Source organism: Sciurus vulgaris (assembly GCF_902686455.1).
Source record: "Sciurus vulgaris genome assembly, chromosome: 15".
Classification (NCBI taxonomy): domain Eukaryota; kingdom Metazoa; phylum Chordata; class Mammalia; order Rodentia; family Sciuridae; genus Sciurus; species Sciurus vulgaris.
The window spans coordinates 24,969,437-24,997,380 of NC_136476.1; the positions used below are offsets into that span (position 1 = coordinate 24,969,437).

At 35.6% G+C, this 27,944-nt stretch overlaps 1 protein-coding gene across 3 annotated transcripts in view; it reads right to left on the reverse strand.

Annotated features, from left to right (window-relative positions):
* Positions 1 to 284: 284 nt before the first annotated feature.
* ERMP1 (endoplasmic reticulum metallopeptidase 1) overlaps positions 285 to 27,944 on the reverse strand; it is a 43,711-nt gene continuing 16,051 nt past the window's right edge. Inside the window, exons 5-15 of one of the 3 annotated variants that reach the window (XM_079113036.1) lie at positions 26,508 to 26,654; positions 25,731 to 25,823; positions 23,715 to 23,927; positions 22,021 to 22,241; positions 18,924 to 19,098; positions 18,272 to 18,462; positions 15,330 to 15,482; positions 13,228 to 13,430; positions 12,603 to 12,718; positions 2,941 to 3,104; positions 285 to 2,861 (exon numbers count right to left, since the gene is read on the reverse strand). In XM_079113036.1, the coding sequence (XP_078969162.1) occupies positions 2,694 to 2,861; positions 2,941 to 3,104; positions 12,603 to 12,718; positions 13,228 to 13,430; positions 15,330 to 15,482; positions 18,272 to 18,462; positions 18,924 to 19,098; positions 22,021 to 22,241; positions 23,715 to 23,927; positions 25,731 to 25,823; positions 26,508 to 26,654 (1,844 nt within the window). In that variant the 3' untranslated portion in view covers positions 285 to 2,693. The remainder of the gene's footprint in view (positions 2,862 to 2,940; positions 3,105 to 12,602; positions 12,719 to 13,227; positions 13,431 to 15,329; positions 15,483 to 18,271; positions 18,463 to 18,923; positions 19,099 to 22,020; positions 22,242 to 23,714; positions 23,928 to 25,730; positions 25,824 to 26,507; positions 26,655 to 27,944) is intronic. The other 2 variants (XM_079113037.1, XM_079113038.1) reach the window with 2 other exon arrangements.

Below are 27,944 nucleotides of genomic sequence, written 5' to 3' on the forward strand. Positions count from 1 at the left end.
GAGGTAAAGCTCCTAAATATGCTACAATTCAACATTTATCAAATAATGTCATTTCAGTTTCTATGAAATTCAGATGCACCTTCATTCCAAGATATAAAAATTTCAACTGAAGTAAATGGAGTTACTCATATCACTCATTGAAATAGCAGTTATATCCACATAAATCATCTAGGTCTTTCAGCAGTAATTAAAAGGCTATATAAACATGAAATAACTATGAAATATGGGGATAAAGCATAAGCAATTAATAAAGATGTTTTTCTGTTAAGAAGTATACCAACCAGTATGTTAAAAAGTTTATTTCAGTAACATTGTAAGGCAACAATTAATCCTCAACAAGTCAGCAAACCAGCAAAAAACATGGACAGACACAGTCGTTCTTCCTATAGCTTCCTGAGTCAGCAGGCTAGCTTGTGTGCCCCACCCCACCCCCAACCCTTGGTGGTAACATCTTAGAGTATCCTACCATGTTTAATTATATCTGCTAAACTGGGGGAGCAAATACCATGCAACAGTCATTCTTAGATCATGTAAGAACTACTTTGAAATCAATTCTTCACACTTTCCCTGAATGTTACAATACTGTGCTACTTTTAAGTTCTGTAGAAAATGGTTTTTTTTAGAGTTTTAAAAGACCCTTTTAGAAATGTTATTCAACTGATCAGATAAAGGCAGGAGTGGATCTAACAAGTTTATTAGTCCCAGAGGTTGCTAACATGATACACTATGTTTACTAACAGGACCATGAACACTGTAATTACTTAACCATTTCTGGCATTAAAACAACCTCCCAGAATATTAAGCAGGCAGTAAGATTAAGTGAGCATCTTGTTCCTGGCTGTGCACAATATCAGAGTTTCATAATGCTAAATGAAACAATTGTTTGCATAGAGAACTCCAAGGCAAAGAGAAAAACCATGATTATTACTAAAGGAGAATCTGTAGCCTTCCCAAAGGGGAGGGGAAATCACAGAGAACAATTCATAGTGTCCTCAACATGGTGTTTTACTTTTTTCTATAAATAATTTCTAATACTCTAATATTAATCTATTTCAGATTAACCACAGGGACAGACTACTTTATTTTGAAATTCATGGAGATATTATTACTGTATTATTTTTTTTCTCCACACTATGATTCTATACAAGCTATAAGCCCTGCAAACCTTATGTACTACATGGCATATGCAGCAGCCAGACACTTCTAGCACTTGATATTGATAAAATGATTTTTACTAAGTCCAGGAAAGGCAATGACTCCAGTGTTAATGCACATGAAAGTTCTGGCCAAAGCCCTGCTGTCTGCATGGGCACAGTTTTTAGGAAGTCATAAATTAGACAATATGAGGAGCATGATTTAAGAGAGCATACCGTACACTCACACAAGCATTTTCAAAGAAAGTCATCTGTGATGCACACTTGGTATGTACTTGCTACTCAGACAATCTCAGGGCCACTTTTCAAGAAGCATTCCTCTTGTTCCTGCATCACCTGAGAAGTGTTTCTTCTTTGTTTACTATGGCTTTTCTTTCAACTGGTATTGGCCTGTGCTTGCTAATACAGAATTTGTCCAACATGTCTTAATGGAAAAAAGCTTTTAATTTACCAGTGATCTCACCAAACCCTACTGCTGCTGTGTTATACCTCACAAGGTAGACCACCCCCCGTCTTCAAAATGAAAAGCACATTTAAGGCCTTGTGCTGCCATGATACAGGATTTGAACACTAACAGCTCTAGGTACAGTGGTCTCATTTCCCTATAAGCCACAACTTCAAGTCTCAGGAAAGCCAGTCTCACTGGACAGTAGTTATCAGGAAATTATGCAACTGACTAGAAAACAAAAAGGACCCAGTGTATCAATAAAATCATCCTAAAGGATTAACTTTGTATAACAGAAGACTCCTACAAAACAGAATATTTGTAAAATACCACAATTCCCCACTCTCCCCACAGCTTGCACCCCAGGCTACATGGGCAATTCAGTGCTCTGAGGAAGGATATTTCAGGCTGTATACTTCCACAATTTTTCTGAACCAAAAGAACCCATAAAAACCTACAGCAGATGCTCCCCTTCTCAAATTGTGAAGATGAAGGCAGGGAACACATTCCAGAAGACAATAGGAAACCACCTCAGGAAAGTAACAAGGCAACAGCTCTGTTTGGCCAGCTCAGCCTAGGGCTCCACACTTACACAAAGCACACTCTAGAGGCTGCCTGAAGAAATACACTAATTAGGCTTCCAGAGTCCCACCCTTCTACAGTCCTGTGGGAGTCATTACGAAAATGAATGGTATTTTACCCACCTCCACTCATAAAACAAATGATCTTGGGCTTTAACTAGAAATTACTTTTGTCTTATTAACAGGGAGTCTGAGAGTCTAAATTTTGTTGATCCTAGAGGGACAGCTACCGAACTGGTTTGTTGGCTCTTGTCCTTAAGGTCATATAAAATGACTTTATGTGTGTAGTGGCTATACCCACTTGTGAGTACCAGAAAATGGCATTTTTGAGCATCAAATAGATACACCTCACCATCCCAGTTTAACCCATAGAGTGCTTGGCCCTAAACAGTGTTAACCCAAAAAGCTTTTTGAACATATGCTCATTAAAATTCATTGACTTACGTTACAAATATCCATGTAACTGTCACATGGAGTATCCCCTGGGCATGTACTTAGAGCTCATCCACAAGATTAAAACACAAAGAGACTGTAGGTGCACACCCAGGCAGAGGGAAATGTCCAATCTGGGAACTTCTCCTTCAGAGTGTCTAACTGAGGGGATCTCTTGTCTTCCCCAGATAGATAGTGGGCAGCAAGGGCTACAGTAACCATTCCTTCGGGCTGTTCTTCTAAGACCTGCTGAAGAAAACCAGTTAGTTCTTTGAAGCCAGATTACTGAATTCAAGGTTCTTGTTAAATATCATCTGGAAATTCCCACCTGCACTTCTATCCAGAACTGCCATGCAGAGGCCTGGAGTCCATGGGAGTAAAATACAAAATAGTCACCTCCTTTGCTTGTGACTGGGGTGCCATTACCAAGAGACCACTGAAGAAGTTTTGACCCTTTGAGGGTTCGAACATAGAATGACATATGGCTTGGTCCTATAAAAGAAGAGGAAAAAAGAAGGGTTAGATCTTTTAAAAAGCATCAAGAAAAAGCAATTAACCCACCTCCCAAACCATACTACAAAGATGCATGCCTTGTATCACTTTAAGTGTATTCACTACAGACCTAATGGAGGCCTACCCGTTTGGACATGTGATGTTATCAATAAGGTTAAGAAATGAAGCACAGAAGGAAGGACAAAAAATCTAAACAAGAAAGCTTGTTGTTACATATTGACACTGTCAACTGCTGCATGACATTAGGAAGTCGCTTAATTTCTTCATCTATTATTTTTTGAGAGGATTATATTAGAAAAAGCATGTGAAAGTTGGGAAGACTGCAAAGTGCTATAAAAGTACTGAGTGAGGCAATTATGAATTGAGTTGTAATTTTCAGGCAGTTGATATTAATACTTTAAAATAGTTCATACTAATTTTTCCACTTAAGCAGTACATTGGAACAGCACCAGGTACTTCCAAGAAACTAACAACAGTGGTTGTCAAACTCAAACTACGAATAAAACTTAAAAACTATCCCTTCAGCCAAACGTGAAGATAAAGTCAACTCAAATTTGACATAACAATAAATAAATAAATTCACATGCTCATGCCTGCCCTGTTCCTGCTGCAAGTCATTGTGGCAAGCAAAGGTAGGCCAAGTAGTCCACCCTAAATCTGAGAAGAGCACATATCCAATTAAAGCAAGGTTTATGGGGAAGCTACTTAATTTTTGAACTGATATTTAAACTATCAGTTTTCAAAAGCAAAGCTTCTATGGGAGAAATAAAGCAAAAAAGAAAGAATGCAGGGGTGGGAGGGTGGTGGTGAAAAGATAAACAAAAAGGGCAGATCTGTGGTCCAGCAAAACCAAAGGGGGAAAATTAAAAAAAAAAAAAAAAAAAAATGGAAGAAATAAAACCCATCCATACCAAACAAATTTAAAATTTTACTAAAGAATTTAAACTTGGGTTATACTGACAGAAGAGGAACCCACTGGCTAGGAATTTTACCCAATAACCACAAAAGTAAGGAAGGAAAAGACAAACAGGTCTATACAGCTATTAGAAAAAAAAAAAAAAATGAGGACACAGCTCAAAACAACCATTAAGTAAAAGAAAACTAAGTCAACATTCTAAATACGGTCACATTTTGGAGCTGTAAAAAAAAAACACTATAAATCAGAAATTCTAAACTTTAGAAGTATACAAATACAAGGAAAAATTTAAAAATTGTTGAACTTCCATTTCTAAGGTCTAGAAAAAGAAATGGAAGAAAAAGTTAGACTAAATTACAACATGCCCAATGCAAAACCGACTCCAAATCGAAAGAAAGGTAGCAAAGTACTAAGAAAAAGGAAAAGGAAAAGCAAGAAACAGAGGTCAAAGAGGTAAAGATGGAAAGCAGGTCAAAAAGAAGCAACATTCATTTAATTTATATCACTAAGAAGAAAAACAAAACAATGGAACATAACCAATATTCAAATCTATAATCCAAGAAAACTTCACAGAAATAGACCGTTTACACATTAAAAGATCTTACTGATAATCTTATAATAACCCAGATTGAAAGACCTAGAGACAAAATCTAGCAAAACCATTAGTTTTCAAAAAACTGTTTTTCACCGGTCACTATGGCACAGGCCTGTAACCACAGCAATTCAAGTGATTGAGACAAGATTGCAACTTCAAGACCCACCTCAGCAACTTAGTGAGAATATAAACCTGACAGAAATAAACTGCCTTCATACTTAAAAAAAAAAAAAAAAAAAAAACAGCGTGAGAGGACATAATAGTAGACTGTCCCCAATTAACAATACCAACAAAATCTAGATGAGGAAAACTTTTAAAACATTCCTGTAAGACATAAAAACAGATTTGAACAAAGGACAAGACACTCCCAATGGATGGCTAGGATGACTCAATATCAGTTATCCTGAAGTTAATTTATGAATTTATCGTAGTACTCTAAAAAATAACAATAAGCAATAAGTCTTATATTGGAGTTAGACAAATTATTACTAAAGTTCATGTGGGAAAACATGCAGAAATAGCATGGAAAATAATGAGGGAAAAAACTACAAACAAATATAACTTTTCTAATCATTAAACTTTATAAAGTTTCTATAATTAAAAGTGTGATAAATGGTGCACAATTAGATCCATGCAAACACAGTCAAATAATTGTTGATATAGGCAATAAAGGAACTCAATGGGGAAAGTGTTTTCAACAAATGGTGCTAGGACAACTAGATATCCATAGAGAAAAAGGCCTTGAACACTACACCTCACACCATACACAAAAATTAAGTGGTCAGAGGCCTATAAAAGCTAAAGCCATAAAGCTTCTAGGAGAAACAGTCTATCTTCATGGCCTCTGAATAGGCACATTTTTTTTTTTACCAGAGAATATCCTGATAAATTGGACTTCATAAAAATTTAAAATGTCTGTACATCTAAAGACAACATTAAGAAAATGAGTAAGAAAATCTTCACAACATTGTGTATCTCATGAAGGCTTTTTATCTAGAAAATACAAAGTCTTACAATAAGCAACATAATTTTTCAAAAATGGGAAAAGACATGAAGAAACAAAGCAAGGTATATGAATGGCCAGTAAGCACTTGAAAACATGTTCTACACTATTATTAGAAAAATGCAAGACATACCCCCCACTAGAAATAATAAACTGAAAAAGATCATGGAAAGGTGAAATTTCATATATTACCAGGTGGCAGTGAAATACAGAACAACCTTAAAAATTTAAACATAAGTCTACCTTATGAACTCAGCAATTCTACTACATACTTGTCCAAAAGAAATGGAACACCTGTTCCCCCACAAAAGCCTTTTACAAGAATGTTATTAATAGCTGTAGTCGCATTAACCCCAAACCAGAAACAATTCAAGTGTGTAATACAGGGGAATAATAAACTATGAGACCTTTGTACAATGACAACTAGTCAGCAACAGAAAGGGAAAATTAAACAACATAGCTGAACCTCAAAAGCCTTTGCTTAATGACCTAGACCCAAAGAATTACATATTGAATGATTATATTTAAAGTTCAAGAATGGGCCAAACTAACCTATGAAGGTAAAAATCATAACAAGCATTACAAAGGGTCAGAGACTGGAAACATGCATTAAAGGAACTGGGCAATGGGAATGTTTTGTATCTTCATGGGAATGAAGGTTTCATGAGTAAATATATGCTTTTACCAAAACTAATGAAACTGAATAAAATCTTCATATTTTTCAAAGAAGAACTAATGCCAAAACTCCTCAAAGTATTTCAATGAAATAGAAAAGGGAACCCTTCCAAACTCATTCTATGAAGCTAGTATTACCCTGATAACAAAAGCAGACAAAGATACATCAAGGAATGGAAACTTCAGACCAATATCCTTAATGAACATAAATGCAAAAATTCTTAACAAAATTCTGGCAAATCACATACAAAAACATATAAAAAGATAGTACACCATGATCAAGTGGGGTTGGTTCATCCCAGGGAGGCAAAGTGGGTTCAACATCTAGAAATCAATAAAAGTAATTCATCACATCAATAGACTTAAAGTTAAGAATCATATGATTATTTCAATAGATGCTGAGAAAGCATTTGATAAAATACAGCACCCCTTCATGCTCAAAACACTAGAAAAAATAGGGATAGTAGGAACATAACCTCAACACTTGTAAAGGCTATCTATGCTGAGCCCAAAACCAACATCATTCTAAATGGAGAAAAACTAAAAACATTCCCTCTAAAAAATGGAACTAGACAGGGGATGCCTTCTTTCACCACTTCTATTCAACATCATCCTTGAAACTCTAGCCAGAGCAATTAGACAGACCAAAGAAAGGGATATGAATAGGAAAAGAAGAACTCACAATATCACTGTGTGCAGATGACCTGATTCTATATTTAGAGAATCCAAAAAATTCCACCAGAAAACTTCTGGAACTCAAATGAATTCAGTAAAATAGCAAGATATAAAATCAACACTCATAAATCTAATGGATATCTATTCATAAATGGTGAATTCTCTGAAAGAGAAATTAGGAAAACTACCCCATTCACGATAGCCTCAAAAAAAAAAAAAAAAAATACTTGGGAGTCAATCTCACAAAAGAGGTGAAAGACCTCTACAATGAAAACTACAGAACACTATAAAGAATGAAATTAAAGAAAACCTTAGAAGATGGAAAGATCTCCCATGTTCTTGGATAAGCAGAATTAATATTGTCAAAATGGCCATACTATCAAAGGTGCTTTATGGATTCAATGCAATTCTGATTAAAATCCCAATAACATACCTCATAGAAATAGAGAAAGCAATCATAATATTCATTTGGAAAAATAAAGAGACCCAGAATAGTCAAAGCAATCCTGAGCAGGAAGAGTGAAATAGGAAGGATTCACAATACCAGACCTTCAACTATACTACAGAGCAATAGTAACAAAAATGGCAATGGTATTGGCACCAAAATAGACAGGTAGTTCAATGGTACAGAATAGAGGACGCAGACACAAACCCAAATAAATACAATTTTCTCATACTAGACAAAGGTGCCAAAAACATGCAATGGAGAAGATAGCCTCTTCAACAAAGGGTGCTGGGAAAACTGGAAATCCATATGCAGCAAAATAAAATTAAACCCCTATCTCTCACCCTGCACAAAACTCAACTCAAAATGGATCAAGGACCTTGGAATTAGACCAGAGACCCTGCACCAAAGAGAAGAAAAAGTAGACCTGAATCTTCATTATGTCAGCTTAGGATCAGACTTCCTTAACAAGACTCCCAAGGTGCAAGAAATGAAAGCAAAAATCAATAAATGGGATGGATTCAAACTAAAAAGCTTTTTCTCAGCAAAGGAAACAACCAATAATGTGAAGAGAGAGTCTACGGGATGGAAGAAAATCTTTACCACATATACTTCAGATACAGCATTAATCTCCAGAATTTATAAAGAACTCAAAAAATTTAACACCAAAAATACAAATAATCAATAAATGGGCTAAGGAATTGAGCAGACACTTCACAGAAGATATACATTCAATTAACAAATATATAAAAAAGTGTTCAAAATCTCTAGTAATTAGAGAAATGCAAATCAAAACTACTCTAAGATTTCATCTCACTCCAATTAGAATGGCTATTATCAAGAATACAAGCAACAATCGGTGTTGGCAAAGATTTGGGGGAAAAGATACACCCATAATTGCTGGTAGGATTGCACACTGGTGCAGCTACTCTGGAAAACAGTATGGAGATTCTTCAGAAAACTTGGAATGGACCCACCATTTGACCCAGCTATCACACTCCTCAGTTTATACCAAAAGGACTTAAAGTCAGCATACTACAGTGATGCAGCCACATCAATGTTTGTAGCAGCTCAATTCACAACAGCTAGATTGTGGGACCAACCTAGATGCCCTTCAATAGATGAATGGATAAAGAAACTGTGGTATATATAAAAACAGAATATTAATCAGCCATAAAGAAGAATAAAATTATGGTATTTGCAGGTAAATGGAAGTTAGAGAATACATGCTATGTGAAATAAGCCAGTTCCAAAAAACCAAAGGCCAAATGTTTTCTCTAATAAGTAGATGCTGATATGGAATGGTTAAGGGAAGAATGAAGGAACACTGGATTGTGCAAAGGGAAATAAGAGGCAGGGGAAAGAAAAGATGGTGGAATGAGACAAACATCATTACCCTATGTACATGTATGATTACACAAATGGCATGACTACGTCGTGTACAACCAGAGAAATTTAAAGTTGTACTCCATTTGTGTACAATGAATCAAAATGCATTGTGCTGTTATATATAACTAAATAGGAACAAACAATAAAAAAGATTATTTTACTGTATGTAAACCAGATCTTGAAAATACATATAAATAAAGGAGAAAGTCATAATTGAAAATACTTTTCAATCATGAATATTCTAGGCAACTTTTTTTTTAATTGGTACTTTCTAGTTATACATAACAAGGCAACTTTCTACCATGTGAGTGGTACTCAGTAAAGAGAGTACAGAGCAGGGTTGGGGATGTAGTTCAGTGGTAAAGTGCTTGCCTAGCATAAGTGAGGCCCTGGGATCAATTGCCAGCATTGCAAAACTTAGAAAAGGAAGTACAGAGTAAACAGCTATTACAAGTGATCCTAGAAAAACAGAACCAACTGAATGTATATAGAGGCCAAGGAGGTGGGTACTTATTTTTTTTAAATTTGCTCACATGATTGTGGAGGCTGGCAAGTCCAAAATTTGCAGGAAAGGCCAGCAGGAACCCCAGCATATTCATGCTGCAGTATGAGTGTAAAGGCAGTCTGCTGGCTGAATTCCCTGGTAGTGATTTCCTTAAGGATTTCATTAATTGCATGAGGTCCTCCCACATATGGAAGTCAATCTGCTTGACTCAAAGTCCACTGATTTACATGTTAATCTTATCACAATTATTTATTTTACAGAAACATCTAGAAGAGCTTTGACCAAATCTCAGGTTTCATGGCCTAGCCAAGTTGACACATAAAGTTAACTGTCACACTTCCCAAAGATAAGTCACTAGAAAGGGAAACAAACAATCCTTGTTTGCTTATTTTCAAAAATACCTAGTAGTCATGCAAAGTCTGTCAGCTTCTGAAGATGAGACATATTTCCTGTCATATATTTCTCTTCTTTCTCAAGTATCTGTCTCCCTACTAAGAGAAAAATGCTCCTGTAGATTGCTTATTTAAGAAAATAAAACTGCCAAACTAAATTATTCAGTGCATCTGGAGTACCCTTTAACTAACTGGAGTACCCTTTAACTGGATGCCAAGAATAGACAGAGAAACCACCCATATCTGCCTCCCTTGAATTCTAACAGAAAACAAAAACACAAACTAAATAATTAGTGCTACCACAGAACTGTACAAAAGGAAGAAAAAATGGAAGGATGGCACTTGCTCACTTTGATAGAGAGGAAGACCAGAGACATCTTCATATTCCACAAAGCAGAAAGGGTAGAATTGGGGTAAAAGGTGCTACCAAGAAAGTATCATTCACTGGGGTCTTGGGGGGGGGGGGGGGGGGCGCAACTTCAAACATACACAGAGACCAGTCTACTAAAGACATGAACTGCCAGAATTTCAACCTGTTCAGCAGGCAATGGAACTTCAAGTTTAAGTAAAGAAGCAACATTATCAAATCTATTTCTGAAAGGATAAACTGTCAGCACCATAAAGGATATCCTTGCAAGAAGACTTGCCAGCAAAAACATCAACAGAGGAGGTGAAAGAGCTAACTACTAGTTTTAAAAATGGAATAGGGGAAAAAAATGTACCAAGAAAGGTAAACAAAGTCATAATATCTACCTATGCCAATTCAAATGCTATTATGGATCTAACAATGAACCAATATCTGACACTACAAAGTTTTTCAACAGAGTTCCCTAAAAGTCATAACTAACCTCATTTTCTTTTAGGAAAATTATAAGCTCCTAAGTTGCCAGTTATTGTAATAAATTTGATGAGGAAAACCACATGCAACTTACTGTAAAGTTTAAGTGGTGGATTGAAGAAAAAAGTGTCATATGACCTACCTGTTGCTTCAGAGGTCAAGTTCATAGAACCCCAGGGAGGGAAGAATCAAGAATGCTATGTTATAAAGCATCGGTGCTACCCAAGCAGTCCAGTGTTATTTGAATGTGGACTTGCTACAAGCTCTACAGCAACCATTAATTAACATGGATATAACTGATATTCTAAGAGAGTAAATAAAAACAGAAAATACAAAATGCTCAATTAAAACTTCAGAAGACAGGTATAATATAGGAGTAACTTAGAGTAACATAAAGGAAGAGCACTGGAAAAGAAATAAGTGAAGATAAAAATTTTCTCATTTTTCTTATTTTAATTTATCTAACAGATAAATAGTTTAATAACAGATAATAGTTTGTTCTAGATAATAGTGGCAACAATATATTTTATTATGTATGGTTACATGATTACATCTGAATGACAAAAATGATACAGGGGAAACACAGGAGAAATTAGGATTATTTTATTACAAAATACTTATACTACCCATGGCTTGGTAGAATATTATTTGAAAGTGGGTTTGGATCAGCAGTAAATGTACATGGTAAACACTAATGCGACCACCAAAAAAAGCTTAAAAAGAAGTATAACTGAAGCCAGGCATGGTGGTGCACTCGTGTAATCTCAGAGGCTGGGGAGGCTGAGGCAGGAGGATTGGAAGTTCAAAGCCAGCCTCAGAAAAAGTGAGGCATGAAGCAACTCAGTGAGTCTCTAAATAAAGTACAAAATAGGGCTGGGGATGTGGCTTGGTGGTTGAGTGCCCCTGAGTTCAATCCCCAGTACAAAAAAAAAGTACAACTGAATGCTAAGACAGAAAAGAAAATGAAATCATATAAAATGCTCAAATTGGGACTGGGGATACAGCTCAATTGGTAGAGTACTTGCCTCACAAGCACAAGGCCCTGGGTTTAATCCCCAGCACCGCAAAAAAAAAAAAAAAGCTCAAATTAAAACCACTTAAGGGGAGTCGGATGGTGGCTCAGTGGCAGAACGCTTCCCTAGAACGTGTGAGGCACTGGGTTCAATCCTCAGACCCACATTAAAAAATAAAAAAATTAAAACATTATAAGGCAAAATATAAAAAAAAAAAAAAGAATGGAAGGCATAAACAGGAACAAAGAACAAGGGCAATAAATATAAAACAGTAACAATATTATATTTATATCAATAATCACTTTGAATATCATCTAAATGTACCAATTAACAGATTTTCAGAATGGACAAAAAACAAGACCCAATAAGAAACACACATAAAATATAAGACAAATAGATTAAAAGTAAATGAATAGGAAAAATATACAATGCTATTTTTAATCAAAAGAAAGCTAGAGAGCTATATTAAGTTTAGACAGACTTCAGCACATGGAAAATTATCAAGGATAAATAGGGGCATTATGTAATAATAAAGGGTCAGTTTTATAAGAAGACATAATCCTTAATGTATATGTACCTAACAACAAAGCATCAAAATAGGAGAGACAGGATACAGTTGAACTGAACAATATCAGCAATCACATAGATCTAAGTGACATTCATAGAATCTTCAACCAATAGTAGAATACATTCTTTCTAAAGCACACCTGGAGTGTTCCATAAAAGACCACATCCTCACTATGCAGCACACCTTAGCAAATTCAGAATAGAAATTATGCAAAGTATGCTCTCAGATCACAATGAGATTAAATTAGAAATCAATATCAGAAAAACAGCTGAAAATTCCTGAATTATTTGGAAATAAAGAACATACTTCTAAGTAACAAATGGGGTCAACAAACGTTGTCTCAAGGGCTGGGGTGTATCCCAGTGGTACAGCACCACTGGGTTTGAAAGGAAAATATACATGCAACTTATTAAAAAACTTAAGAAATGAAGGAAAAGAAGAAAAAAACTGTAATCTGACTTACCTGTTGCTTCAAATGTCAACTTTATAGAATCCCAAGGTGTCTGTTCTTTGGATATAAGTCTGAAATAAGCAGGATTTCTTGGAGAAACTTCAGGGGCAGGCAGATACCAGTTTTTCCTATTTGGAAAGAGAGCTTCAATATTTGGCATGACTTACTAGTTGACAGCTTCTATAATTCATGAAGGATTCATAATATATGAACACATCCTTAGGTATGGGAAAAAATGAAAGATATGATACACCAACTCATCTGAAACCCAGATTATTATATAATAAAACTTTCCCAAAAATAAGAAGAGAGGAGTTACGTAGCTGATCTTGAATCCATGATGCATCCTATTTCTTCTAATCTTTTCCTACCAAATCAAAAACTTCCTAGAAATAAAATCTGAGATTGATACTTAACTGCTATCTATTAAATTAACTAGAAGGGTCACCCTTTTTCTAACTACTCACATTTCTAAACTTTTTAAATTTGACTAAAGAAATAGAGAAGTTTTATAGTGCTAGAAAAATAGTATAAATAGCACTTGACTTGTGGGTTGAAGATAAAAGTTTATAACAGGGTGCTGACAGGACTTGAGAGCAAACTAACCCCTACTTAAGCAGGAAAGTAATGAACCAACCTGATCAAAAAGTGCACTGGAAGATACCACGGGAACCCACAAAGGGGGGCATTCTCCTCACAGTGAGCCCGAATGGTGTCATTGATCTCAGGAACATGAGGGGTTATGTGAGACATTCCCGTATAATCAAACCCATTAATCCAAATTCCAGAGTCTCTTTTAACTATGTTTCCTTCCAAGTCATGAAATGTTCTAGTCATATGCTGCAAAGAACAAGACTTATAAGAAAACTCTTTGAATAGTTCACCCACATTCCCACTCCAAATTAATAAAGATTATTAAGTATGACCATACCAAGAAATATAGGTAGCAAAAACACTGCAGAGGGGTGAGGGAGCTCAGGGTTACTAAGTTACTGCTATTTTTTTTTTTAACTAGATGATGAATATTTAGATGATTTTTATTGTATCTTACAAATACATTTATCTAATTAAATTTTACATTAAAAATGTTTTGGCTGGGCACATGGTATGTGCCTACAGTACCAGCTACTAAGGAGACTTAGGTGGGAGGATCACTTCAGACCAGTTCAAGACCAGTCTGGGCAATATAATGAGATCCAGTCTCAAAAAACAAAACAAAAATTCTAACCTATTTCAGATTTAAAAGACTTGAATTACTAGAACTCATTTTAGAAAAGGATTTAAAACAAGTACATCCTAAGCACATCCACATCCACACTCATTTCCCTCAGTGTGTTACATGAAGCTAATTCGGGCACACAGAAAAACAAGAATCATAGCTCAACACTAGATGACAAGCTTGTGCATAATAAAATTCCATGAAAGAGCACCACTCTCCATTTGGAATAGCTCTATCAATAGCAGTAACCAGCCTAAAGAATATGAAACAGGAAAGAAAAAGGGTTGCATAGGGCAAAGGGTGAAAACTGCAGCTGATGGGTAAAAATAACCACCAAATAAAGTTCTACGGAAACAGTCACACTCACTAGCTTAGGGTACAGCTGCTTTTGTTCTATAAAACAGAAGAGCTGCAGAGACTATGTAGCTGACAAGGCCTAAGATATTTATTACTTGCCCCTCATAGGAAAAGTCTACCAACTTCTAGCAGAGGGAAAAGAGAACCTCAAAATGAATCGCAGCAGGACTTTTTAAAAATAAAAATCTGGTTTTTCCTAAATACTACTGACATAATTATAAAAATAAGCATGTCACTGAAAGCCACAATGAACTCCCTAAAAATTATTTGTTCTTCACTAAATATTTTAAATTGCAAAATTCATATAAAAATCCATCAGTGTGCCCATTAGGATTATAAAAATAAGAATGTTCAACCCCTTTTAAAAATCTCCTCTCTAACTTCGAGTAATTTTAATTTTTCCAGTCCTTAAATAATTATCCAGGTTGTGACTCCAAGGGCATTCTGTTCAGTCACTCCACAACCTCTAAGGCAGAGAACATGTAAATGAAGCTACAATCTTTATACTACAAGCTCTAAAAAGTTTAGAGAAAAACCTGAAATCTTAAGAACATTCTAAATTTCAATTTAATAATATCAAAGTTATTATATTTTCATCATTACATATTACTTTGAATGCTATTTAACCTCAACTTTACTAGCAATTTTTAACTATTTTATTTTGCTAGTTAAGAATTTAGTTTTAGGGGCTGGGGTTGTGGCTCAGTGGTACAGCACTTTCCTGGCATGCGTGAGGCAATGGTTTCAATTCTTAGTGCCACATGTAAATAAATAAATAAAATAAGGTTCACTGACAACTAAAAATACATTTAAAAAAAAAAGAGTTTAGTTTTAATCAGCCTGTAGACATTTTTGCAATCTGTATTTCTAAAAGCTCATTATTCTGATATATATTTGCTTGTTTTTGAGTAGTTTTACAATTTGAATAGTAATAAAAACAACAAGCAAGCATTTACAATTCTACCTCTTAGGAGAATCTAGCTAATAAGAATGCCCCTCGATGGTCAGTCTTTTCCTCACTACCAAATACACCAAAGTCAAGAACAACTAATTAGGTCAATAGCAGAAGTCAGTTGAGTTTCCTGTTCCCTATTGAAGCTCAAAACACACAACGTGAATTTCCTCTCCTGAAACTCACACCATTTGTGCAAAATTGTTCTTACCTGAAGAAAAACTCTTTTTGGCTTTGGATTAGCAGGATTGGAGCTGTACGGGAAAAAAGTTCCACTACAAACAAGGAGGAAGGTAACTATACACACCAAAGTTAGAGTTAGCATGGTTTTTTTTGTGCTTCTGGCAAGGTAAATGAAGTTAATCTGAAAACAAAAATAGAAAAATTAAAAATTCATATCACTGGCAGAAAGGTGTTTTTAACTGTATTTTGTAATGAAGAAAATTTATCAGCAAGTGATAACACACTCTAACACACGAATTCTAGTGAATTCCATCACAAGTCAAAACCTAGAAAATGAACAGATGCCTCCAATTAGCCAAGATGGTGCATTTTGACAGGTAACTAGAAAGCAATAGGAAAAAGATTGAGCGGTGTTCCTGTGCTCAATCAAGCCAAGAGAATGTAGATCTGACACTCACCAAGTCAGTACCTTATTTTATTTCTGAGTCTATGAATGACCTGTAAAAGTTAACACTGCACTGCAGACACCATTGAACTGCACCAAATGTTATGGTATCAAGGCTTTCACTAAAATACCAAAGATAAGCTTTATAAGATTAAGTAAAGTTTCAATAAAATTCAAATTCCACCCATAATGCTTTCATAATGTAGCAAAGAGCTAGATTCACATAAAATAGTATTTAGATGTACCTTCAAGGACCTGCATTTGAGGGGGAAAAATGCATTACAAAGCAATTCTGTCCCTTTGTTTTTTTCAACACAAAACAACAAATCTGAATTTGGGCAGTAAAAGTGAATGGCTCAGTCTTAAAGCTGGCATCCATAAAATACTAAATAACAGCTTTTTCATTTTAATCAAGTCACTGAATGAAAAACTACAGAAAACACAGAGACTCAGATAGGTCCACAATTCCCTCAGGGGTTTGAAGTGGTCTAAAAGTCATGTGAAGAAACAATGACCTAAACCCAGCTGTCACTTTTGCTCTATTCATCTTATTGCCCACCTCCAGGTTCAGTAAGTAGGGAAAAACATGAGAGTAAAAACATTTTTGTTCAGATGAAAATGAAAATTTAAGGCCAGGCAAGGTGAAGCATGCCTATAACCCCAGTGACTCAAAAGTCTGAGGCAGGAGGCACACAAGTTTGAAGCTGGCCTTGTAACTTAGACCTGTCTCAAAATTCAAAATTAAAACAAAAGGGTTGAGGAAATAGCTTAATAGAACACCCTTGGGTTCCATGCCCAGTACTGGGGAAGGGGAAGTGAGAGGACTTTGTGATTAATTTAATTCAAGTATTTGGGAGTAGGTAAGTTCAGCTTAGTGATATTACAGTGCTTGCCCAGCATGCATGAAGATCTAGATTCGATCTCCTGTATCGTTAAAAAAAAGCCTTAAAAAATAAAGAAAAATTAAGCAAACATTCATAATCTACTAGGCAGAGTTGAAGAATTTTCATTTCTATGGTATTCCAATACCCCATTCAAGGTAATTTCCAACAAAACAGTTCCTTTCCCAGGTGAAGGGAATTGTTTATATACTGTGAGTACAGAAGTAAGACAAAGCACCCTGGAATTAAAGCAGTAAGCTAGCAAAACACAATTTGTAACCCTGTTTGCTCCTCTACCACCTAAGAGACAACAATATGTAAAATGCATTTCCTTAGAAAGTTTCAAATATCCTGCCAAGTAACAAGTTTCCCTCTCCTGGAACTCCCCCCACCCCCCTGTGGCTGTGGCTTCTGCCACTCTCAGGTCAGCTACTACCAAAGTTGTCCTAAAACTTCACTTTAAGCCATCATTTCCACATTCAAGTTCCCTCTTGCCCAAATCACAAGGTTCATCTTCGGCTGGTTCCCCATCTTCTAGAAGAGGTTTCATCATGACAGTAAATGGAATGGCAATCACCAAAGAAAGAAGAGGAGGAAATCCAAATGTGTCTGGATTTCATGGTTAATCAACTTGAACAGTTCTATCTTAAACACTGCATTGTATGTCACGTTAGGATCTTAAATGGGTACAAGATAAAATAACAAGCATAAGAAGGACCCTGAAATGTCAAATGTGTGCTGATGACTAAGCTGTTTCTAAGTCTCCTTCTGATCCCATTCCTAGAGGCATCCCATTTACACTCCCATCCAATCAATATAACTATAGGGGCACAGCAAAGTGTAACCTTAGGAAATATATTAACTCATCACTTGACAGGAATTTAATTGCTTCCTAAAATATATTTATTAAATCCCCAAGGACTGAAAGAAAAGTTCTCTGAAATAAGAACTATGGTTCAATTCTCCATTAATCAAGAATAAATTCTCTATTAATAAGGCACTACCAAAAAAAAAAAGCCACAGTAGGCATGATGGCAAACACCCATAATCCCAGGTGATTTGGGAGGGCAAGTTCAAGAACAACCTCAGCAACGTAACAAGGCCCTGTCTCAAAATAACAATAAAAAATAAAAAGGGTTTGGGATGTGACTCAGTGTTAAAGCACCCCTGGGTTCAATTCCCAGTACCAAAAAAAAAAAAAAAACAAAGGCTACTGTTGTTAGTACTGTTGATAATACACAAGAAAATGAAGAGAATGATAACCCAAGGCATCACAGAGCAGCAGGGTGGTGGTGGTGGTGGTGGTGGTATTAGGAATTGAACCCAGCGGTACTCCACTAATGAGCTATATCCTCAACCCTTTTTAGTTTAAAGACAAGGTCTCACTAAATTGTCAAGGCTGGTGTCAAACTTGGCAATCATCTTATCTCAGCCTCCTGAGTCATTGAGATTATAGGTACATACCATCATGCCTAGCCCATTCTACATTTTCTTACCATAAAATGCATAGCCATTCACCATTTCTTTTGCCTAAGATCTTTCTCAAAATATAAGCAACATTATTTCACAGAATCTAATATGACTAAACTCATCACATATTCTCACATAAAAAATAAAGAAGAAAAGTAAACATTTTTTTCTTACAAAATACGAAGAGAGAATCATGGTACAACCAGCCAAAATGGATGCCAGCACAATATCAGGTGGTATTTCCGAACCGCTTCTTCCAAGGATAGGAGTAAACATCTCAAATACTGCCCAGATGAGGTACAGTGCATAAAGATAAGGAATAAACATCCCCAAAAGGTAAAGGGCAATAAATTTTCCTTGGGCACCTAGGGGCAAAAGAGAAATAAAACATTTATCTATGAAACTGTAAAGTGAGATGCAGAGATTTTATAGTACTAGTACGTCTTGGCACCTAACAAATTAGATTAGCTGTAAATCTTATCCTTTAGGTACATGTTATCTACTGAGACAAGACACTTTCACTCAAGATAAAATACACCTAAGTATTTAAATATACAGGTAATATATTAGTATGTGTTCATAAACATGCTAATGGGTTGGGGTATAAGGTATAAAATAAAAATTTGCCTGGTATGAAATTTTTTTTTAATTTTTACTTTTTTACAGACTGCATTTTGATTCATTGTAGTGGTATGAAATTTTTAAAAGATAGTAACCACTTGAAAAGCCTATTCACTAAGACAAAAAAAAAGAAGAAAATAGTTTCTGAAAGTTTTATATATTTTAAGGTATTTTCCCATTTGTATTAAAACTAAAAATACCCTACCATGCTGTTTAAAGTCCTTTTGCAGGCAAAGCTTTGTGAGCAATGGAAACGCTACCCAGACTGCACTGATGAATGCAGAGCAAAGTCCTTGATAAGTAAGGGTTATGAGAAAACCACAATGCACAAACAATGAGATGTCAAAGAACACTTCTCCCAGATACTGGTCATTGGCATTCTGAAAGAAAAAAAACAATAATAATAAACTAGTAGTCTCATTCATGAGTCATTCATAAAGATCTCTTATTATAATACAACTTCTATTGCTTCAGAGAGCTACATTTTGTTTTAAGCAGGGTCTATTCTTTAAACTCAAAAACATTGATAAAGGTCCCTCCTACCAGGAGTAATAAATTATTGCTGCATAGGAAAGGGCAATTTAACAAGATGAAGTGAAAGCACTATTCCTCGTATCTAATCTGTGCTTTTCTTCCACCAGGCAAATAAAACGTTTGGAAATTTTCCAGAATTCAAGAAAGATATCTCCTGCAAACATTCATTTTTCTAAGCTTTTCCTGTTCATGCAACTTCCAAAAACTGTTTCAGGCAAACTAGAGAAATGACCGACCTACCAAGGAATATTATCAACTGCTGCAGCACCACCAACAGCACACTTGGAAAACTGCATGCCCTTTGAAGCAATAGCCACGTTGGGTTTGCCTTGATTTTCCTGAGTCTTTTCTATTTCCAACTTATCACCTTTGCCCCTTCTTGTATTACTGATGATTTTACACTATAAAATTTGAACTAACATTTTCTTGAGACTTGAAGTCCCAGGACTCCTATACAACACCTTGCACTCTTTAGGTTTCCTTATGAACTTAATACTTAAAAGTGAGTGCAAGAGGGATTCTATTAATGCAACAAAAATATTATAATTCCAGTGCATAATTACCAAAATGAAAATACCTATCTTTAAGTTTCTTTTTGCCTTCTCATTTCTGTTTATCCTAGAGCATGTTTGTTTTAAGGGACCCTACCTTCAAGAGTTCAAGATTTCCTGTCATATGTTTCCCAAAGAAATTATGGTTCATTTGACAACTCCCTCTTGCAAAAGAAGATAGGCTATAGTTGTTGAAGACTTAGGTGTTTAACAGTGTTGATCAAGAGACTTGGCATTTAAAAAAAAGGAAATGATTCTGAGAATTCAATTTGAAACTGCCACTCAAACATCAAAGAGCTAAGCAATGAAAACTGAAATAACTGAAAATATTTTACAGTAAGTGCCTAAACTACCAAAAATAAAACAAATATCCCTCAAATCTATTTTCATCATCACCTCTATTTTTCACTACCACTCCTGCCTTATTCCAATCCACTATATATACTGTCAATCAGAATTTTCTTCCTAAATCACAAAATTTCTCTGTCCTGCTAAGAAAATTTTAATGGTGGTCACATTGATTTTTAGGGTCATGCTCCAACTTCACACTGGCCAACTTTTCAGTCATTATGCTGTAATATTCTCTTCACCACACTGGACTTTTTACGGTGACCCAAATTATCAGGTCATTCCCATCTTTGTGTGCTCATCAACCTGTTCACTATCTAGTAAACTTCAACTCATGCTTCAAAAACCTCATTCAAATGTCATGACTTCCTTCATGACTTCTACAAGCAAAATTCATCTCTTCTGCCATGTATTCTTCTAGCACTTTGTATTTGTCACTCTATTTCACCTTGTCCCACAATGGACTGCAATCATAGTCCCCATCTATTCCCACATAAAACTGAGCTCCTCAAAGAAAAACATCACATTCTCATGAATCTCCACATCACCATGCAGCAGTATGATACTATGCCCACTGAGTGCTTAAAGAATATCAGTGAAATGAAAATGAAATACATTATTCTTCCATTGTGTTTTCAGCATCAAATATTATGATCAGACCATTGAAATTAGTGAAAGTAAATAGACTCTTATTAAGCATTTCTATCCCATTCCTGCCCCAATCAACAATATTCAACTATACTCTGGTTATACACACCAGCACCAAGAATAAGAATGTGAAACTAAGCCCCATGGTATGATTCTTTTGGAAACCAAACCACTAAGACAAAAACATGAGCTCAACTGTAAGCAGATGGCTAGCTTCAAAGAACCTTTCTTCGATAGGCCCTGCTAACATGGAAGAGTTCCTCAGACCATCTCACAACATTTACTGAAACTCAGGCCAAGGTTCAGAAAACAGACATCCTAGTGGAAGGCTCCTGGACTGTAGTCTTACATATCTTTATTCTAATCCCCCACCAAGACAAACTGAAGGAAAAAACAAACAAAAAAAAGCAGTATCTACTAGTTATCTTGAAAATAAAGGAGCTAAGATTTTTTTCCCTTTAATACACTTAGAAAATCGGAAACCATGACTCTCACTGTACTTCATTTTTAGTAATGTTATTTCATAATCCTAATTCTCATTTTACCAAATTTACACATTGGAAACCATAACGATATGACAATATTTTCTCTTAAAATCTGTATAAATCATTTGGAACCTATTTCCCTTCCCACTTTTTCCATTAGTAATGTGTCTTTAACTCTGATAACATACATGCATGCCTTAAAAATTTTACATCAGCAACATACAGGTAAAAGAAAAAAAGAAGGAAAAAATGAAAACTTTAGGTGCAACACTTTTAGGCAACAGTACTTGCTGTATGTTAATGCTGTATGTCAGACACTGCCTAAACACAGGGAAAACAGCAATGAATAAAACAATTTCTGCCCTCGTGAAGTTTACATTTCAGTGGAGAACAGAGATATCCAAACAACCACAACTGGTGAGCCCAGGACAGGTTGGTAGCTATTAGAGCACAGTTACAAAAACTGCAGAAAATGCAACAGAGACAGAGTGCTGTGCAAACAAGCCTTGTTGTCACCACCATCCTAAACACTGTTTATGGCACAGCTTTCATCTGAATTCTGTACAAATTAGAATAAAAAACCTTCTAGCAAATTAACACAGTTGTGGAAACATTTTCTGTAACCATGCTGAACAATTTCTGAGAGTTTGAAAGACCAAACAATGAATCCCACTTGAGTTTGTCTTCTTTTCCTGAAAGCAGCAAAAAGAAATCAATAAATATGCCTAACACTTACCACATAATAAAATCTTTTTGCAAGGGTATGTATGAATATTATTTTGGCTACAGCTGCAGTTCCATACAGACAAACGGAGACATAGAAGTGGTTATACCATGAGAGAGACTGTCCAATAAGAGAGATGAACACTGCTATAATGAGCACCGTAATAAGGCTAGTGAACCAGCTAATGAGAGTGATGCCAAGTCCACACAAGAAGTCTTTCGTGTAGTTCACAGCTAATGAAGAGAAAACAAAAAGTTGAGGTCACTATCTTCATCAAATCAATTACATAACCAGTTAGCAAGCTAAAGGGGCAAATGTTTAAAAATTCACCACCATGAGTGAAAATTACTGGAATGTCCTAGTGTTGAGGACTGTTAATTAAATACTAGAACTGGGAAAAAGATCAAAGAATATCATCAACAAATCAGATATCTTCTAGATTCATATATACCCTTACTAGGGAAATAGGTCGTTTTAATCTTTTTTTTTTTTTTTTTTTTTAAACTGGGTATTAAACCCAGGGGCATTTAACCACTGAGCCACATCCTCAGCCCTTTTGATTTTTTTATTTTGAGACAGGGTCTCACCAAATTGCTCAAAGCCTCACTAAGTTGTTGAGGCTTATTTTGAATTTGTGATCCTCCTGCCTCAGCCTCCCGAGTCCACTGGGATTAAGGTGTGTACCATTGTGCCTGGCAATTTGTTTTAATATTTTAACACCTGAGGGATGCTTTGTGTACCAAAATATTAACCAGGATAGTAAAGTTCCATATAAAATTTGGCTAAAAAAGCTAACAAAGGAAAGGGAAATAGTATGGGAAAATAGTTAATAATAAAAAATTATTTAAATTGTTGCTAAATATTTTATTTTGTAACAGTACGTAACACCTTAGTCTCAGAAACATTTCAAACAGAAACATTTCAATGAGAAGGAACCAATTTAACCAAGGATAATTTGTTCACACTTCAGAACAGTATACTGTTAGTTGACAGTGTGGTAAAGACTTTTTATATAATGAAACTTTTCATTAAAAGTAAATCTATAAACAGGGCATGGAGGCACACATATAATGTATAATCTCAGCTACTCAGAGGTTGAAGCAAGAAGAATATAACTGGAAGCCAGTCTGGGCAACTTACCAAGACACTGTCTCAAAATAAAATAAAAAGGGCAGAGAGTGTAGCTCAGTGGTAAACACTTGCCTAGCATGCATAAGGATCTGAGTTTAATCCCCAATATTGCAAAAAATAAGTCAATTTCAACAAATCATTTTTTAAGAGCTCCTATGTGACACCTTTATAGATTACGTTTATGGAGTAAAAATGTACTTCACCAAGACTTAAAAGCAATATCAATTAATTAGCAATATCGATTAGCAATCGATATTAGCAATAATAGTAATAATTAGCAATATCAATTTAACATCTACTTAGATATCTCATAATATAAGTTAAGCATTATTTTAAGGTTTTTTAAAAATTTTTTTTAATTGTCAATGGATCTTTTATTTTATTTATTTATATGCAGTGCTGAGAATCGAACCCAGGGCCTTACACATGCCAGGCAAGTGCTCTACTTCTGAACCAAAACTCCAGCCCCTTTTCTTAAGATTTTTAATGTCCTGGAAAGATATAAGCATAGTAACTAAAAACAACTTTAAGCAAATCCTACAACAGTATTTGCAGTTTTAGAGGCAAATACTTACTCTTATGTTTGGGTTGCCACAATTTTTTGCCAAGGTAGAAAACAACAGCCATCACCACCATGTAGTTTATTATTGAGCCAACGCGAGATGGGTAGGCAATGACAAACAGGCCAAGTACATCAAAGAAGACCATGTTTCCATGTTGATACTCAGAAGCAGCAGCCAGCATATCAGATGTAGCTAGATATTTAAGAACTGCTAAAATGTTGTCACCTATTAGTAAAGAAAGATTAAAAAGTTGAATCAACTATTTGAAAGCAATTTAAATGTAAAGCAGAAATAAGTTATCTTATTATTTGAATAATGAATTAGCTAGGAGCCTGGCACTGTGACCCACACATCCATAATCCTAGCAACTGAGGCAAGAGGAACCCAAGTTTGAGAACATACTCAGCTACTTAGCAAAACCCTGTCTCAAAAAATAAAAAGGGCTGAGATGTAGGTCAGTGGCAGAATGCCCCTAGATTTAATCCCCGGTAACACAAAAAAGAAAAAAAAAAAAAAGAAAAAAAAAAAACAGCTGTGCACACATCTGTAATCCCAGCTACTCCAGTCCAGAGGTTACAGCAGGAGAACCACAAGTTCGAGGCCAGCCTCAGCAACTCAGCAAGACCCTGTCTCAAGACCCTGATGGCACATGTGGTGCAGTGGTGGAATGCTTGCCTAGCATGTTGAGTCCCTGGGTTCCATCCACAGCACTGAGAAAGAGGAAGAAAGCAGGAAGGAAGGAAGGAATTGATATGAATGTGAATAGACAGTTTCCTACCATCCTACTGCTCTCCCCCATTTTTCTTAATAAATTTCTCAAATAAGGCCCATATTCCCTGCCTCTGAATTTGGAAGCAGTCTTTGTCTTCTATTAGAACTATTCAGTTTTGCAAAAAGCTCTAACACCAAATCTGTTTCATCAAGCTAGTTCAGAGACCCCTGCATCTTACTTATCTCTCAGAACTCAAGGACTGCTTTCCCTCTCCACTGCCAATATAAATAAGAATCATTTTCTCACCTCCCACCGTAGCCAATGGCACCACATTTCCCATCAGCTAGGCTTTATACTTTGTCATCTTTGCTGCTGTCCACCTGATTTATCCCTTCTATCCAACTTGTCAAGTATTGCTGAATTTACATTTTAAATGCAACTAATTTTCTATCCTTCCCCTTTTGTTTCTATCTTTTGTCAACACCATAGTCTATGTCCTCCACATTCCACATGAAAATCACTGTCCAAACAGTTCATCTCCTGGATCCTTCACACTATCCATAATGTATCACCAGATCAGCAACATTTAAAACTGTCTTAATGAGTTTATTCATGAACTCAGGCCTTCAATGACTCCTCATCCTTTGGGATCTTCTTGATTTTTAAAAAGCCTACAATTTTTCTCTCTCTCATAAACTTTACCTCATCTCCCTATTTCTATTTGAAAATACTACTTCCATTCCAGTCTGATAGCCTCCTCACCAACAGCATCCCACACACAAACATATTCCACTCATGTTGTGCTTACTTGGAACATCCTCTTTTCTCTGTAGGCCAAATCCTACCAACTCTATGGGTCAGCCTCAGATTTGTATCCTCTCACTCTGGATCTTTCCAGAAAGCACTTTAACTCCCTGACTTTTAAGCCTCTCACCTACATGCACTACCCACCCAAATCATGAATCCAAGTAACTGTTTTCTACACTGGGCAAGCTGCTCACAACTATGTCCTAATGCCACCCCCAATTTATAGTTTTTCACCCACTTTGGCTACAGATTTATTGCTCAGTAACCTTACCATAACCCTGTATCAACTCCCTTTGCAAATCCTTGCAATGAATATTTCTATGTTCTTAACTGCTAAACCAGATAGCAGGACTAAAATTCAAGTCCTCATCTCTCCAATTTCAAATCCCTAGCCATTCTACCACATACTGCCTCTCTAATGCTCAGGCCACATAATATTTATAGGTTTTACAGGTCATCCCTAATATTTCATCTTATTGCACATTGAAAGTAGAATTTGGAATACCAACCTGCTCTCTGAATGGAATCTGTTAAGATTCTGTCTGCTGTGTCATACTTGGTGTGATAAATATATCCATTCTCAATAAAAGCTAAGTCTATTCCTAAGACATAAAGAACAACAACAAAAAAAAGGTCATTTTGTTTTAAATATCAATGTTGCTTTAGGCCTATTTGTTTAACATATTAAATTTCTAAAAGACAAAACATCAAAGGGATGGAATGCTTCTGTCACATTTATTAATGAATGATATAAATTCTCTTCTACATTCTTAAAAACTCTGTATATATGGTACATAATTCAATACATAATGACTGAGGAAGTATACTACTCCATAGGAAGGCATTATAAGTCACACAGCAGGAGGTAGGAATACTGAGTTTGGGCAGTCATCAAAACTTTGCCATCTATATCCTTGCTGGGCCAAAGCCAAATTTTAACTTCAAATAACTGTGTAAGTCTCCAAGGGAGTTGGCAAAGCAAGACAACAGTGAAAGTCAAAGACCCCTGAAGAATCTATTACCATCTTTTGGGAATGAAGTGCTAAATAGTTCCCCCTGTTTCTTCTGTCACATTATGGGGCAAGATGATATATTCTAGAGGAGGCAAACATTTAAATTAGTATTAAGTTTTAAAAGGAAAACATTAAGAACTCAATGAGTCAGAAGGCACAAATCACAGAGAATATATTCTCAGAAAATGTTGCTTACTCATAATCTTTCAAGAGGTAAAGCTTGCCCTTGATAAATCAGTGTTGCACAATAGCCTATAACCATTAACAAAATACCTGGAATGTTCCCAAAATCCCTGAAGATACGGAAGTCAGTATCTGAAGGAATGATTCCACTCTGAAAAACCTCCTGACCCACCACAGACGCAAAAGGGTGTTTAGCTGCTGTAACATAAGCTTGAACCAACCAAGGATTTTCAGGACCTGAAATGAAATATGACAACACAATTCAAGGGTAACCTAGTATTTTTTTTTTCTTTTGTCATAGATTACCAATTTTCTCTCTTTTTTTTTTTTTTTTTTTTTTTTTGGGGGGGGATCGGGGGAGGCAGTGCTAGGGATTCTACCCAGGCCCTAGTGGCATGCTAAGCAGGCACTCAATCACTGAGCTACATCCCCAGGTATAGCAGTAATATTTTTAACATGCCCAAAAAAGTAACAGTAGTGGCTTTGTAAATATATCCAAAATTTATTTTTAATCCCTTTTCTGTATTTTCAAACGTTTATTTTATATATATATATATATATATATATACACATATATATACACCCACACACACACACACATACACACATATACACATATGAGTTTTAGAATGAAACATAACCTTTTATAAAGATAAACTTACTTTAAATCATAAAATAACAACACTACACAAAGCTTGAGTCTGAAGCTGGGTTGTGGTACAAACCTATAATCCCAGCTACTCAGAAGGCTGAGGTAGAAGGATTGCAAGTTCAAGGCCAGCCTGGGCAACTTAGCCAAGACTCTGTCTCAAAAAATAATAGGGGTAGGGATGTGACTCAGTGGTAGAGCATCCCTGGATTCAATCCCCACTACTGTAAAAAAAGAAAAAAAAAAAAGAAAAAGTTTAAGTCTGAAAATGGAAACATCATTTATAAGTCTATCATCCTAAGATAACTACTATCAATTTTACATCTTCAGTTTTCTAATATATGAATGTGTATACACAGCAACAAAGTATAGAGTCAAAGGGTATACTTTGTACATAGCTCTTTCACTTAACATTGTATCATGAATTTTCCTATGTTGCTAGATATTACAATAATCATTTTAATAATTCCTATAACATTTTACTGAATATGCCATAAAGTTCCTTATTACTGCTTATAATTTATCATAATTAATAATTCTGTATTCATATAATCATACATAAACACCTTTTTCAAAATTGGGAGTTTTTTTTTAGGATTATGGGATAAAGTACATTATTGTTCCAAATAATTATTCACTCTTCCTTCTCTGAAAAAGAATTACATATTCCTAACCTTAGTACATATAACTTGTAATGCCTCTCTGTGGATTAGGTACATCCTCTTCCCCACATTATCAACTACAGGTTTGGCCACATGACTTGCTCTGGCTAGCAGAGTGTGAGCAGGAATGACGTAACCCTCAACATAGCAGGCAACCTAAAAGTCATTCCATTCTGCTAACTTTAGCCATGAGGTCAATACATCCCTGATGGTGGC